This window comes from Platalea leucorodia (genome assembly GCF_965183815.1).
Source record: "Platalea leucorodia genome assembly, chromosome: 1".
Classification (NCBI taxonomy): Eukaryota; Metazoa; Chordata; class Aves; order Pelecaniformes; family Threskiornithidae; genus Platalea; species Platalea leucorodia.
The window spans coordinates 129631414-129646796 of NC_138823.1; the positions used below are offsets into that span (position 1 = coordinate 129631414).

The window sequence follows — 15383 nt, forward strand, 5'->3', positions numbered from 1 at the left end:
ATTTAATTATGCTGTTTCTGTGTATATAGATTTAAATTTAGCAAATTCACCTTATGGCAATGTAGAACTCTACAGTCAGTACTTCAGGGAATATTTGGTGTAATGTCTTCAGTAAAAGAGCTTTAATTACATTCATCCCAGTGCTGGCTGATCTGGAGGTTATTCTCTCCACTTTTCCAAGGAAAGTATCATACTTGGCTATTTAAAAAAAAAGAAATACAGGCTATGCAGCATGCCCTATGAGTTAAGAAACTCAGGCTCTGGCAGGGAAGGAAGGAGAGCATGTTCACCGGTACAGATCCTGAACAGAAAACACACTGCCTGCAGCTTGCTCACGTTCAGGGCTCAATCTTTGCACCTACTAAAAGAAAACAAACCCTGATTTCAGCACTGTAGTGGCAGAGCCAGCTATCAAAGAGCTGAAACACCTTTCTGATTTCATTTGTCGTGGCATATGTTCTAGGGGAGGGTGGGGGGAGCAAGTTATCAAATCGTAATTAATAATAAAGTTGTAGGTGTGTTAATGCATTCTCTCTCTGCATGTCAACTGTCAGGTCCAAAGCAGCCCTAGAATCGGTACTAATGAAAAACCTCAGACTAAGATAACCATATATTAGGTTCTCTAACTAACTGCTGCGACTGACAGAAGTACTAACCCTCACCTGTACGACTCCATTCCTTTTTAATATTTCATACAAATGGAAATCCTTTAGCATGAGAATGAAGACATCATGAAAACAGGAATAAGGTTGTCTATTAAGATGCAAAGATAAATGCAAACTGTTTGCTTCATTTTCTCTTCTTTGAGTTACAAATTTCTTGCTGTCATGAACAACCTTTTCATCTTCCCTGAAATTCATCACTACAGCACTCAGTTGACAAATATATTCATCACAGTAGTGTATTTCCCAGAGATTCCTGTCTTCTGCCTCAAGCACGTTATTCCTTTAGATGATAAAAGTATTTATCTGAGAAGAGTTTACATACATATCTGTGTGATTGTAGGCTCATGTACACCATCAAAGTATTCAAAAAAATCATACTTCAAGAAAAAAAACAGCTTTAAAGACGGATATTCTTTATGGCAGAATCTTTATTCCACTATACGTGTACAGTGATCATCCTTCCAGTATGTTTGGACAATGAAATGCTCTCTGACTTAGCAATTAAGGAGCCTATAAATGTATTTTATGAACTTAAAAGTTCTATTTGAGGTTCTCAACGTGTGGCAATGCAGCTGCATTACTACATTCGCATGTGTAACAGCCATTTACATAAAATGGCAGCAGGCAATAAATTATAATAATGCGTCTAGCTGCTGCGTTTTGGTTTATATTGCAGTCTGGAGGGGAATGAGAGCTGAGAAAGTTGACCATTACTGCAGCAACTATGGTATTGTTAAAACAAGCTTCATCTTCATCTCCACCCTTCTTTACAGGATAGCCTGTCCCCATTTTCATGGCACTTACTCCTGCAGTATTGAGTGTGAAAGGGGAACGTGTGAAAGCAGAATCCCAAATTGTCCTCCTTTCTGAGCTTACATTATGTTTCGTGTAGCTGATTCTCAGAGGTCTCATTTCAACTGGAATCTGGCTATTTGAAAAAAATGCCTTTTCCTTCACTCCCCTACCCCAGCCCCAGTGACCACGTAAGTGCTTTATAACCAAATATGTAGACTATACGCTGGAATCACTTTGCCCACAATTGAAACCAAACCACTCTGAAAGCACAAACACAGGATACAGTCAATAAGGCATCTCCAGCTCATCAGGAGAGGAAATTTATATATGCAGAAATCCACTTCTCTAAACAAGCAGCTGGCTGGGATATTAGAATTACATCATCCATCATCAGAAAGTAAGGGGTTTGGACGCTCAGAAACTTCTCGTTCAGAAGTCAGAACCTTTATTTTGCTTCTCACGTGAAAATCAGCATTTCTACTTTAATACTTCCACAACTTCCACTTATTATTCCATTTAATACTTTGCTAGAGCACCAGTGAAATGCATCTCTAACAAAATATCCCTGTGTAGCAGGTCACGTAAAACTTCCCAATAAGACTTTTATGGTGCATTAAGCTTTCGGCTAGCCAAGAAGACTGACCAAAACTCATTCCATTTGGTGCTTCACTTTGGATGTTACTCTTTGAAGAACTGGCCAAGCCTGAAAAAATAATTTGTAAGATCACATCCCACTGGAGTTTCCAGTTAGTCAATACTGGCTGTTTGGAGGTACAATGAGCGTGGCAATAGGACATTTTCAGGCATTTGTTTATTTATATAAACAAAACAGAATATTTAGTTAACTAAATAAAACATTAATAAAATATTCTCTTTTGTTTATATGAAGAAATATATAACAAAATATTCTATTCTATTCTGTAAACACTAATTCAAGTTGATGTGAGAATGTATAAGGGTGCTGATATTCACAGTGGTTTAAGAAGGAGTCATCTTGGGATGTGCAAATACTAGAAAATATGTTAATTATGTCTTTTCTTTCTCTTTCCTTGTCTCAGTTAAGTTTAATGGTACAATTTATTTCTTTAATTTTTATTAGACTCATTTTGGCTTTACAGCTATACAGAATTAATAGCCTTTTATGATCACATTCCCAAAGGTGTACAACTTCTTTTCATTAATGTTTGGACAGTTTTGAGACTTACTAAAAAAAGAAATCGTAAGAAGATTTGGGATAAAATTCTCCTCTGTGTAAAAGTCAGCCCAGGGTCCTTTATACCTTTCTTATGCCTCTTTTAGACTCTACTTTATCCTGCTGAAGAAGACAATATTATGGGGAAAAAAAGTTGCACGTTATTTAAACGAGAAGAAATGTGGAGTGAACAAGAATTCTAATATGCAAGTTCAAGCCAAAATTGCTACCTTTGTAAAAGCCACCTTTGTATCCGTTTAATATATTCTTTAACAGTAATACTGGCAATTAGGCAGCATAAGGACACACCAAACATCTTGCAAACACCCCACAACATTTTTCCCATCAAAATGCAAGCGATATAATTTCTTACCATTGTTGCCTCACTCTATATATTCTTAATTTTCTGTTTTCTCTCACTTCTGCTTAAATTGCCCTTAAAATACATAACTGATAGGAACTTACAGCTGCTTGGTAGGCCCCTGCCGCTTGCTGATTGTACAAAGGACACTCATATTTGCCCTACCCTCCTCCGGATTTGTTCTTTGAATAAGGAGGGCAAATGAGTTCTCTCTCCTCCTGTCTGCACCAAACAGGAACAAAATTGGTCAAATGAGCATCCATAAGCATAATGGTGCTTTAGAAATGCCAATCGATGATATTTGATTGATGATGCCATTATGATATTCAATATGTTTCCATTACAATCAGCAACTGTGAACAGTCAACGATTCAAAGTGTAATCTCTGGGACAGAATTACAAAACCTTGACTGTTTTAGATTTTGATGGATAAAATGTGTCACAGCATGTGTAAAAACCTTTATGATGATGCTTCCAGCATACCATTATAAAATGAGTGTGGTTTCCGTCGGAAGACTAGCTCCCGAGTAATGCTGATTCAGGGTCATAAAGCTAAACACATCCCTCCATAGGAAATTATAAGATTATATTGATTTCAGACACCTTGTATTCTGTGCAAAAATAAAATCAGCCCTGCTTTGATTTAGGAGTATGGGACAGTGTTTGGAGGAGGGCAATGGCAACCAGGTCTCCTGGATTCTATTCCTAGCCACGGCAGTGACTCACGCCATGACCTTGTGTAAGTCTGTCGACCTCTGCGCCTGTTTACTCATGTAGAAGAATGAAAAATGAATAAATACCTACTTCGCTGGGGTTGAAACCCTTGGTTAAAAAGAACAAAGTATACAGGCATTCCTGGCAAACTAAATAAAACACAAGCATGTTTCAGACAAGTTCACAAAGCAGCTCCAGTATGAGGTTTCTACGGTGTCTTCAATTCGATCCCATTATGTATTTCAATGCAGCACATATGGTCCTATCTTTAAAACACTGGGTAGTGTTACACACTGTGGGATAAGTTACAGCGTGAAGATTTATCATTAACATTAATGGGAGCCATGCAGTTAAAGCCTATCGCGCTCTGCCGAAAGCGTGCCCTCAGGAGAGCTGTGTTGCTAATAATTTACAAACCGTCTGATTTAAAAGGTGGTGTGGAAATTTGTAACTTCTGCAGATGTATATTCTGAATATTATCAGAAATGTGGTGGCTTTCAGTATGTTTGTATGTCAATACTCGGAGACTTCTGTGAAACATTCTGTTAATGTTCCTAAGGGACACCTGGGCAGTTACCTACCTTGTAACACAGCATTTAAAAACAGCATAGGTGGAGTTACCCTGAAATATGTGGTACTAAATGAATAAGAAGCGCTCATTTCCTTACAGCACTGTTACATTTAACTTTCAAGGTTTCATTTCTATTATTTCTATTGCTCTGCAGTCAAATACTGTATTTTGCGGGATACTAGCAGATCAAGTAACATTGCTGGTGATATTATCATATTTTTCCTCCAGTTGCAATAACAATTTGGACTGTTTTACACGGAATAAGAAAACAATTTATATTGTGACTTGAGAAAAAGTATCCATTTGTAACATTGGTATTCACCTATGTAAGCCATCTCAAAAACCACTCCTGCTTAAACTGAAACAGACAGGTATCTCCAGGATCGGTATTGTAACTTTCATGTTTTACCACTTAAAACTTTTTCTTGCTATATTATCTTATAACTCACAGAAAAGAAACAGCGATCTGGGGTCAGAGTTCAGTTGGCTGATGACATATTTAAGTACATATGGTAAAACCAACAGGCCTCATCCCTAGTTATAGCCTGAGTACTGGAGTAAAGAGCTGGGGAACCAATAAAATAAAGCAGCGCCTTCCCCCACTGAAACGGTGCCCGTCTCCAAGCTGCAAGAGGTGCTACTAATTTCAGGTGTGACATTTTCATGTATGAAGACTTGTCTACATACAGAAATTACTCTAAATAGCAGGTGAACTGAAAGTAGATGTTTTTCTGAATAAGTCCATAAACTGATAAGCTTCACAGGAGGAAGCAGAACATTATCAGCTCCCAGACATTCTTTTCACTTTGAAAAGGAGCAGTCTAATTTGGGGACACACAAAGCCAATGCTTCCTGATGTCATTTTCTCCTTCACTGACTGCATTGATAAAATTATCTCTCATTTCCACAGCCATCAGTCTCTTTACCATGTTGTTATCCCAGTCCTCAACCATTTTGCATAGTGTCAAAATCTACCTGTTTTGTATTTGCATAATATATGCTTTTTTCACAAAAAAAAACCAAAAAATGTAGGTAGAATGCACAAATACTAAAATAGGGGGCTATTTAAAATTAACTAGAACATTTACTTACCATAATCAGCATTTCTGAACGTACCTAGATGTCAACAAAATTGATTTAGAAAGTGTGACAATGTTAAGTTTTTTTCCTGTGCCTGGTAAAACAGGATTGCAATCTTAACTGGTTAAAATGAAATAACATAAACAAGCACACCCCATCAGGCCACTAGTATTCAAAGATAATGAAAGATCTGCCTCAGCTGGCACCTATAGAAAACCCTTCTGTTCTCATGTTGCCAGTCATCAAGAGAATATGTTCACATGCCAGGCTCCTACTGGAATCAACAAGCACATGAGCGGGGGCAAAAACACACGAACGAGTGTTCACGCAGAATACACGTAGTTGCTTTATTAAACTTTCTTCTTAAGGTAATACTAAAGTCTAAGCAGATTTAACTACACGTGGAGTGTCAAGGAGAAGTCACAGTCTATTTTGAAGCTACAGGAAATCAAGAAACTTGAGATGTTCATATCAGCGTTGTCTGTAGCAGTATGCAATTCCAAAAAAACCAGTCTCTTTAGTCTGTTATTTTTTTGGGAGGGCAATCAAATTTCAGGAGAAAATAAGCCTTCCAAATCATAGTTATCATGCTGGGCTGGCTGGCTGCAGTGTTACTTTATGGAAGAGCACCTTAATCTAATTTCAGTGTTCTGTACGCTGCTTTTTGTTCCTTTCACAAGAGGTTTTTAAAGTCCTATCTATGAAGATGTTCTTTGTGTTTGATGGACAGAGGCCTACCACCAAGCCTGTAAATTACTTCTCAAAATACAAGAATTACGCAGGTGACATCTCTACTGAGCCTCTGCCAAAAAAAGATGAACATTTAATATAGTGCAATAACCTTTCTCTTTTTAGAACTGACGATCTTCTGTATTGTTTGCACATGGCCATTCCATCTCACGATTCGATAATTTGTCAAGGTGTCTTTTCGTGCCTCTGTTTGGCCTGTTCAGGCTAACCAGCACGATGCAGGCTCTACTGCTGCTCCTCCTTCCTCCCATGCCAACGAAGGCTTGAAGCCAAGGTCTGCGACGGGCACCTCTGTCAGGAGACACCGGGGGAGTACAGTGCAACTTCACACCTACACCAGCGGGGCCTGGATGGCCCCCGGGGTGCAACACGTCCGTCCGCCCCCCCCCCCCCCCCCCACGTTAGCAGAGCTGCAAGCAGAGGAGACTGCAATTCCGTGACACGTTTCTGACGTAAAAAGGCGGGAGCAGGGCGACGCTTTCTCCCCTCAGCAGCGAAGGGTCTCACAGCAGCTCTGGGGTGGCAGGCGGGCTGCACCCCCGGAGGGCCGCGGGCAGGTGCCGGACCCTTCCCCCGGGGGGGACCAGCGGCTGGGTGCTGCCTTTGGCCGAGGGGCGCCAGAGGACCCCACCTCGGGCCAAGCCCCGAACCCCGCTGTGCCCATAACCCCCGTCCCGGGGCTTTTCTCGTCACGTCACCCAGGCCAGGCCAGGCTTAGGGAAACCAGGGCGATTCCTAAAGGAACCGCTGCTCCCAAGCCCGGCCCAGCCGCGGCACCCTCTGCTCTGCCCTCCCCGTCCCCATCTCACGTTATCTACCCCGCCAGCCCGCCTCGCCCGCCTCGCCAATCAGCGCCGCCCTTACTCCGCCCCGCCTCTTGCCGGCCAATCAGCACCGCCCTTGGTGGTGCGGGCCGGGGCCGCGGCCAGGGGCGCGGGCGGGCGCCTTTGATGCCGGCGGGCGGTTAATTCAGGAAGCTCTCCGGGTGCGCGAGGAGAGCGCCGGGGCGGGGCCGGGGGGCGGGGCCGGAGGGGCGGGGTGGGAGAAGGCCCCGCCCCTGGTGGGCGGGCGCGCCACCGCCCGCGAGCTCGGCGCGAGGCCCCGGCGCGGGGTGGCGCCGGCGGCCGCGGCGGCGGCGGGCGAGGAGGGGGGCGTGGCCGGCACGCGGGCGGCGGGGGGGCGGGGCGGCGAGCGGAGCCGAGTCGTTGGTGGCCGGAGGCGGCGGTGGCCGGCGGGAGCGGCGGCCTCGCCATGGTCTTCCTCAAACTCCGCGAGCAGGTGGGTGCGCGGGGGCGGTGGCCGTCGCTCGTCGCCCGCCTCTCCCCTCCCCTCCCGGTGCCGCCGGGCGCGGCGGCTGCGCGCCCTTCCCCGCCCCCTCCGCGCTGTGGCGAGCCTGTGCCTGTGACAGGCGGCGGGCAGGGGGAGGCAGCATGGCTGCTGCCGCGGCCCGGCGGGGACGGCGCCGGGGCCGGGGCCGGGTGGCGCCTGCCCGGCGGCGGCGGGAGGCGCCATGTGCTCCCGGTGCGGGCGCCGTCGCCCCCTCGGTGGCCCCGCTGGGCGGGCGGGGGCCGCCGCCCCGCGCAGGTATCGGGCCTAACAGGTGGCCGCGGGAGCCCGCCCGCCCCCCGCTCCGCCGGGGCGGGGGGAAGGACGGCGCCCTGCCCGCGCGGGGCTGCCCTGCCCGCGGGTCCCCGCCGTGCCCCCGCCTCGGGAGCGGAGGAGAGGCCCGGGGGGGCTGGCGAGGGGCTCTGCGGGCTCCCCCGGGCCCGCCCTGCCCCGCGCCTGTGTTTCGGGAAGGGAGAGCGCCCTGGGCGTCGCTGGGGTAGGGCGAGGGAGCCTCGGCCTGAGGGACTGCCCGGTGCCGGGGGATCGGTCCGGAGGCAGCCGGCTGCGGCGGCTCGGGAGGCGGCGTGCCCGGGAAGGGGAGCTGGCCCCGCTCCGCTCCGCTCCTCCCGGCGCCGGAGGAGCCGGGCAGCGCTGCCGTTCGCCGTTTCACGTGCTGCCCGCTCGCCCCTTCCCGCACCACCTTTCCCGTTCGGGCCTTTAACATCTTTTGTTCGGCCGCTGTATCTTTCTTCTCCGTGGTCTTGGCATACCTTCCCCGCCAGTCCCTGCCTCCCCTTCTGAACAGCAGAAGGTTTTTCGTGCCTTTAGTGGTTCGTTGCTTTCATCACATCACACCCTTCTTTGTTCGCTCCACTCTAAGGTTTCCATCCACAGCTTGTGAAAAATACTTGTCTTCGCTGCTCTGTCCTTTCCTGGTGTCTCCCCTGTCCTACCTATTGTCTCCCGTGCAGTATCACGATACAAAGGTGGGAGGGTCTGCTCTGCCAGTTTGCCGCGTGTAAAAAGATGCTTGATAGAAAATGTATCTTCTCGTGTTTTCATGTGTGTTAGACCAAATTCTCTGTAAAAACTCATACACCCTGCTGTTGGTCTCCTTGATACTCTTCCTTGAGATAACTGACTGTAATGCTTGGAGACACCAACCCCCCCCAAAAAAAGCCCCCCAGAAAAAAACACCTAGAAACTTGGCAGTGGTTAGGCAACTGGTATCCTGTGTCTGTCTATTATGCCGATCATTACCTGCTAGTCCTTTCAGCAGTCTGCATATACCTCTGTCTTTTTACATTAGGTTGCATGGTCCCTTGGGATTTTGTTCTAAAAAATGTTTAGCAACATGGGGCTGGGATCTTTATGTCCTGCTGTATTGTATGTAAACTCAGTGAAGTCTCATATTTTTTTTAGAACTTCGCCTGTGAATGAGCAACGATTGTGGACCTGAAATACACTTAGTGTCTTGGAGTTAGGTTTCTTTTTAGGTATCGTTACTGTTCTTCTGTGCGAGGCTCTCCACAGAAATGAACACTTGTTCATCTCCTCTATTAAATAGGCCCTTCTGTTAAAACCAAGAAATACAACTCTTCTGCAAGTAGTCATTGTGAAATAACTCGCAAAAAACCCATCACCATTATGTTAACGTGAAAGTACTGTATTTCAGAACTTTTCTTGTGGGAAGGATCTTCCTATTGATTGATGCTGAGGTGAAATACTGGACTATATGGGACCGCTGGTCTGACAGAGTAATGCATATGAGGCTCTCAGCTTCTATCGTAATGCGAGTTTTAATCCAGCAGCATGAGGTGGCTTGTTTTAGGGGCTTCATGGATCTGTAAAGGTGCATTGATACACTGGGAACTGAAGTATTCTTTCTCTTGAAAGGGGGTTGGTCGGGGCAGGGAAAGGGGGTTGGTCGGGGCAGGGAAAGGAGGCAGAGGAGGGAGGGAGAGGAGTGCTGGTTTTGAAGAGGCTTTTGTAGAGGGAGTGATTTTTTGCAGCAGCTGTATTTCTGCTGGATAACTGTCAGTTGCTCGATACATTGGTTACTACAAACTAAATTCTGCTAGAATTGCTTTCTTTAAGAATGCCAAAAATCAAGAGGAATCATACTAATGTGAGATATCTCTGTTTTGCTAATTACAGAGAGTTCCTCCAGGTCAGTGTTCTTGTGCAGTGTGCTGCAAGATGTCTTGACTTCAGGACTAGATGCTGCACTAAGATTATACCACCACCTGCTCATTATAAAAACCAACCTGTGGCACTATATGAAAGTAGAGGTGTTTTATCTTCAGTATTTCATGAAATGTGCTTCTTGTTTGCTTGAACCATATACTTTGCTTCACAGTGATGCGTTCGTTTAGAAGGAAGTCGTGTGTGTTTGTAGTCCCTATAGCGAGTCTGTCTGTCTTCAGTGGTGGCTGTGTTTTATGGGGGAGCGCAAAGGCTGCCCTGTTGTTTGTACTGTTCAGCTGGTATGAAGGAGGGAAGTGATTTGCTAATTTCCTTCTATAACAGTCAGATTAATAACTTTCTGGAACAAAAATTCTACTAAATAAAGTATTACTTTAATGTAATTCTCAAGATATTTTTTTTTCCAAAATCAACATAAACCTGTTGATTTTGTTCTTTGATAATGTAGAAAGGCTCTGCGTTACTTATTTAAATGTCAGAATTATGCAGGGGAGAGGCAGGCTTAGGGCATACAAGCAGCTTGATGTTTTCTTACACTTGGTTAGTTTAGTTTTTCAAGTTACTGCAAGCTGGCATAAAAGCAGTGCTTGAGAACTTACAATGAGGTGAGAAATTCTTCTCTGAGGCTCTTAGTTGAGCTCAGAGGGTGAAATGCCAGTTCCGCTTGCAGTTGATTTTATTTACTTAGTACTGATAAACAAAACTTTGGTCCTACAGATGCTTAATGTGTTTGTAAAGCTCAAATATTTGGTTGTCTTTGGAGGCTGATTTGATATGTTTAACTTTCAGAATAAAGGTTTTCCATGTACTGAGAAGAGTAGGCCTTTCCTTGGGTTCAACAAGCAGCCAGCAGGTACATTCTCTACAAATTTGTGTTAACACTGCTTGAGCTTTATTGCTTTGCAATCCTATGAGGCAGAAATATCTTTCAAAGTTTTGAAATAATTCAGGGTGTACATTGCACTTTCAAAAGTGACTTATGTCTGCTTTCAAAGTATATTAGGTATCAAAAAAACCCATAAGCCATATTTGCAAAAATTGTGTTTGAAGCTGAACTGAACTATATTGAGTGAAGTTGATACCGGTAATTCTCAGTAGCAAACTTTAACTCTGGGATAGAAAGAGCAATCATTCAAGTGTCAAGTTAGAAGCTGTAGATTGTTCTCGTTGCCCTTGGTTTGTTGTGCAACGTTGGACAGACGTGTTTGAAAACAGAGGAAGCAAATCTGCAAATTCTGTCACTGAAGGTTAAGCTGTTCAAGGTAGAGATGAAACATATAGTAAGTGTACCTTATGATTAAGGTATTTGCTCTTCAGTTTGTTTGCCTTTGTACTGTCTTCATCGATTGGTGCTTGTATACCAGGCTCTTCTAGATGAAGCTGCTTTAACTACTAAAATGCCAAGTGAGAGGGAGGCTATAAAAGTTTGTTTCTTCTGAAACACTGTGGTACTCTCCTGTAAGAAACTGCATTGAAAGCAGAGTTTAGGTCAAAATTCACTGATGTTTTATCAGACCTTTTTTGGGGGAGGGACATGTGGGATGGGGGAAGAAAAAGGAGTAACTTGCTTGTGAGTCTCCATAATGGTATGCCTTCATCTCCTATGTAAAAGCCCTCTCAACTCTACATAGCTAACTGTGAAAGGGTAAGTGTCTTCTGTTTTTTTGCTCTTCAGTCATAGTTTCTAGGTACATTTAACTGTTTCCCAGAACAGGTGAATTCTTGCTTTAAAGGGTTGTGAGTTAGTCTCCCTTATACCTAAGGAGTAATCGACAGCCTAGTTGTTCTTCTTAGCGGGTAGGTGAAATTTGGATTGCCTAACAACTGAGGTATTCGTTGTTTGTAATAGTTGGTGAAGCTTTATTTTTTTCTTCCAGTACATCATAGTTGTAATTATGCATTTCCTGTTTTCTCTGGATCTTAAATATGTAATAGGAAGAAGTCTTAGGGCTCATAATAATGGGCATTTGAAAGGAATTTGTATGGGATTTTTCTGTGTGACTACTGTGCTGTGCTTGAGGCAATGCATTTATTCCCACAAGTCAGATGTGAGTGGAAAGGATCAGAGTATGAACAACTGCATGAGGATATTAGAGTGACCACTTATCTTGAAAGTCCTTGAACAGTGAGAGCACTGACTTCTTTATTGCCCATTTATATCTTTCTCTTAGCTAAGATGGATCTTGTTCAATTGGCAGTTAAACAAATGTTTGCAGTGTCATAGTGAACACTCTGAATGCCTCTATGGTTGCTATTTTCATTACTGCCAGCGTTAGACTTCATTCTTTTAGAATTCATGCCAAGAATAAATGTCCCAACTAGTTCCCTGTTACACTAAGAGGAGGCATGGTCTCCTGTGGTGATGAAAAGGAGATGCTGCTGTTCGATGAGGGAGGGATATGGTGGGAATGGAATTACATGGTATTGCTCTATAAATTCTGTTCAGACTTAGACTAATGAGGTATGTGTTTAATTTTTGGGGGTAGAAGTTACTTTGAAGTTACTGTTCTTTAAAAAAACATTACTTTGGGGAATCTTGTCGAAGTTGAGAACCACTCTTTGTGCTCTATTCTCCATCACACATTCTTCCTAGAATTTGCATCTAATCTGTTTTAACTGTATACAAGATAACTAAATTAGGAAGTTGTAATACTTACCAAGACACCTTAAGTCTTATGTTAATTCTCATATTCCCAGGCTAAGAACTCACATGTACTGAAAAGATAAGTTTCTTTAATTGATGGAAAACTTTCAGTAACTTGAACTCAGTTTATCTTGTTGTACGAAGTAATTACCAGCCCTTCCATTAGAATGTGTTGAGAGAACCTGGTTTTACCACGTGTTCCTTTTTAGGGATCAGATTCCCTGATGATAACTCAGGAACTTCTGAGTTGTGAACAAGCAGTTCTTCTCAGTCAAGAAAATAAGCTGCTTTTTTTAAAAAAAAGAAGAAAAAAGAAAAAAAAAAGGTGGGGGAGAAACAAAGCAAGCCTTGATTCTGCAGTCAGATCCTTATGGCAGATCCTGTTAACTCAGTGGCCTTCTGTGAGGGTATAAAGGTCTATTCATGTAGATAGCATTGAAGATTTGTGACCATTACTTGGAGGCAAATATCAGGGAGAAATAAATGCGGCAAATGTGCACTTGCCTATGAAGAAGTGACACCCACAAAAAAGTCAATGATTCCTGCAGGAAACTAGTAGCTGTTGAGACTCTGAACTAGCAATCTGCTGTCTGATGCGGACTGTTACATTCCCAAATTTCTGTCCTTGTTTCCATTCACTGAAATGCGTTGTGGAATAAGATGACTGAAATTAAATATCTTTGGTACTATACATTCTATATCCACTTAATCTTTTAGCAGCTAGTTTGTTTCTCAGCTGCTGTACCTTTTATTTTTTCTAGTCAGCTGAGCCTTCCTGAGGTCAAACTAATATTTGATCATTTGTTTTCTTGCTCCTGCCAACTTTTTATTTTGTTCTTACCTCTATTCCTCTATTCCTATTTCTGGAAATTGAGTGGGAGACCCGTTGCCTTAGTTACAGTGACTAACCGTTTCAAAGTTATTTATAATATTTGTGTTTAAATAACCTGTATCATAATACGAATCACAAAACATTTCATGTCAATAAAAAAAATAAACAAAGCAGTCCATCGCTAAGTGCTGGGAGCGTGCTTACAGTGCTGATTCTTGGGGGGTTTGCTTTCCTTCATTGTTGGGGGTGGAGGACAAGTTCTCACCTGGCATTTGAAGATGAATCTGAAATAAGGTGTCTTGGTGCTATCCTTTGTGCAAATGAGGACAGAATCTTAATATTTAAGCTCTGAAATATCAGGGAATGTTACTCTTCCTCTCCCTCGTAATGCCACTAGTGCTCTTGCCAAGGGGTGATTACTCAGGTGTTGATGAATTATACAGCACTGACCCATTTCAGCTAGAAAAAAAACTAAAGCCAATGCAAGAGTGGTGGGACTGAGTAGTTGGGAGAGTAGGGGGGATGAGACTTGTAGCCAGCTGGGTGGGTGCAGAGACTTTAACGAGGAAGCATCAGCAGGGATATGCAAATGACAGAGGGGCAAAATAGTTGGTCTGTAGCATCCTTGTAGACTGAGGAACTACTTGTTAGCTGAAGTGCCTAATGACTTCTCTAATAAGGAGATGCTCTTTACTGTGAATCGACTATAATCTCAGGTTTTCATTGATTATTTCTACAGTAATGTGTGTATGTGAATTGAGTGAACAGTACCATGTAAGTAGATGGCTGTTCACGTGACTAAAGCCTACCTATTTCGGGCAGCCTGAAAACTTAAATATTTTTCTCACTAAATTACTGAAACTATATTTCAATTTGAGAAGTGTAAAGCAAAGGTCTGCCTATTCTAGCAGTGGTGTTTTGGGTAAAACAAGAAAAAAACAGACCACTTTGCTCAAGCTTATGCTGTTAAACTTCAGAACTATGCTTACAGGGATGGGAGGAAAAAAGCTTTCCTGACCCAGAGTAGGAAAGAATGCCTCTTAATCGTAAACTGACTCATATTAGGAGAACTTGGTGAATGTTAAGGTTTTGTACATAACTTTGCCTGTTTGCATGGGTCAGTCTGTTCCTGACCGTGTCCTGAACTGTTGTGAAGCCATCCTAAATGTTTAATATTTCCATACATTCAAACAATGAACTGTCACTTAATGGCCTTCCTAATTCCAGCTGATGAGCATTTGCCTGTAAGTTACTCTTGGTCATTCTGCGATCATGCAGTCATACTTGAGGTTCACTCTCACTTTGTGCTGAAATCCTGTACTTCACTTCCATCTGGTGCAGAGAAGAAAGCATGGGTACATCTGTTTGTTTTTTTTTTTTTTTTTTTTTTTACTTTGGCAAAGTGAAGGTAGAACAGTACCTTAATGGAGGAAGAGAAGGGGGCCCAAGCAAGGATTCTAGTCAGCGTGACAAAATGAGAATAAAATTGCAGTAGTTAAAGCATTGAGGCCAAAATGGGCTTTTTTAGAACTTACAGAATTTCTAGCAATCGTGAAGAATTCAATATTTTGTTTCAAGATTTTGCTGTTTGTCCTCCATGTTTTGATAACTCCATCTATACTGGTACCTCTAGCAGGGAGAAAGTTGAACTTTCCATTCAGGAACCTGGTCATCCAGTGGCAGGCAGCACAAGAGACCAAGGATCTACCTAGCTCATAGCTGAAGGACCTACTTGAGTCACAGACAGCTGAACTCGTGGGAAAAAAACACTTTCAGGAAGTTCTGTAGTTAGTTATGTACTAACATAAACTGTAACTAATGAATAATGTAGGCAGTATCCATCACTGCAGACTCAATTTTGTATAACGTTAGGGGTAACTGGTATTATCTCCTTCCCTGTCCTGTCTTTAGGTCATCTGCTTCTTCTGTCCATTGCTCATGATAGTGGGCAGGTAGCCTATGCAAAGTCTTTCTTTTCATCCTGGGCACTCGATGTCTCTTTCCTGCCTCATCAGATCTCTGTGTGGTGTCTGATGCTTTTTCTCTACCTCTACTAACACTTCAGTCTCTCACCATTGTCACCCCACAAAGTATTGTTGGTAGGTTAAAATGAAGGAAAAGCACACATAAAATAAGCAGATGAAGAAAAAATGCTAACATTTTTCTGGTTACATTATTACTCATTGTTTTGAATGAGTGAAACATCCCAAGTCATGGTACAAGGACACCTCAGAAATAGCACGTTAAT

At 43.3% G+C, this 15383-nt stretch overlaps 1 protein-coding gene across 2 annotated transcripts in view; it reads left to right on the forward strand.

Moving 5' to 3' along the window:
* Positions 1 to 7331: 7331 nt before the first annotated feature.
* Positions 7332 to 15383, forward strand: part of ANKRD28 (ankyrin repeat domain 28) — a gene marked incomplete at its 5' end in the record, with an annotated part of 128442 nt that continues 120390 nt past the window's right edge. Inside the window, one exon of one of the 2 annotated variants that reach the window (XM_082317631.1) lies at positions 7332 to 7406. In XM_082317631.1, coding sequence (XP_082173757.1) covers positions 7380 to 7406 — 27 coding nt within the window. The remainder of the gene's footprint in view (positions 7407 to 15383) is intronic. The other variant, XM_082317632.1, reaches the window with a different exon arrangement.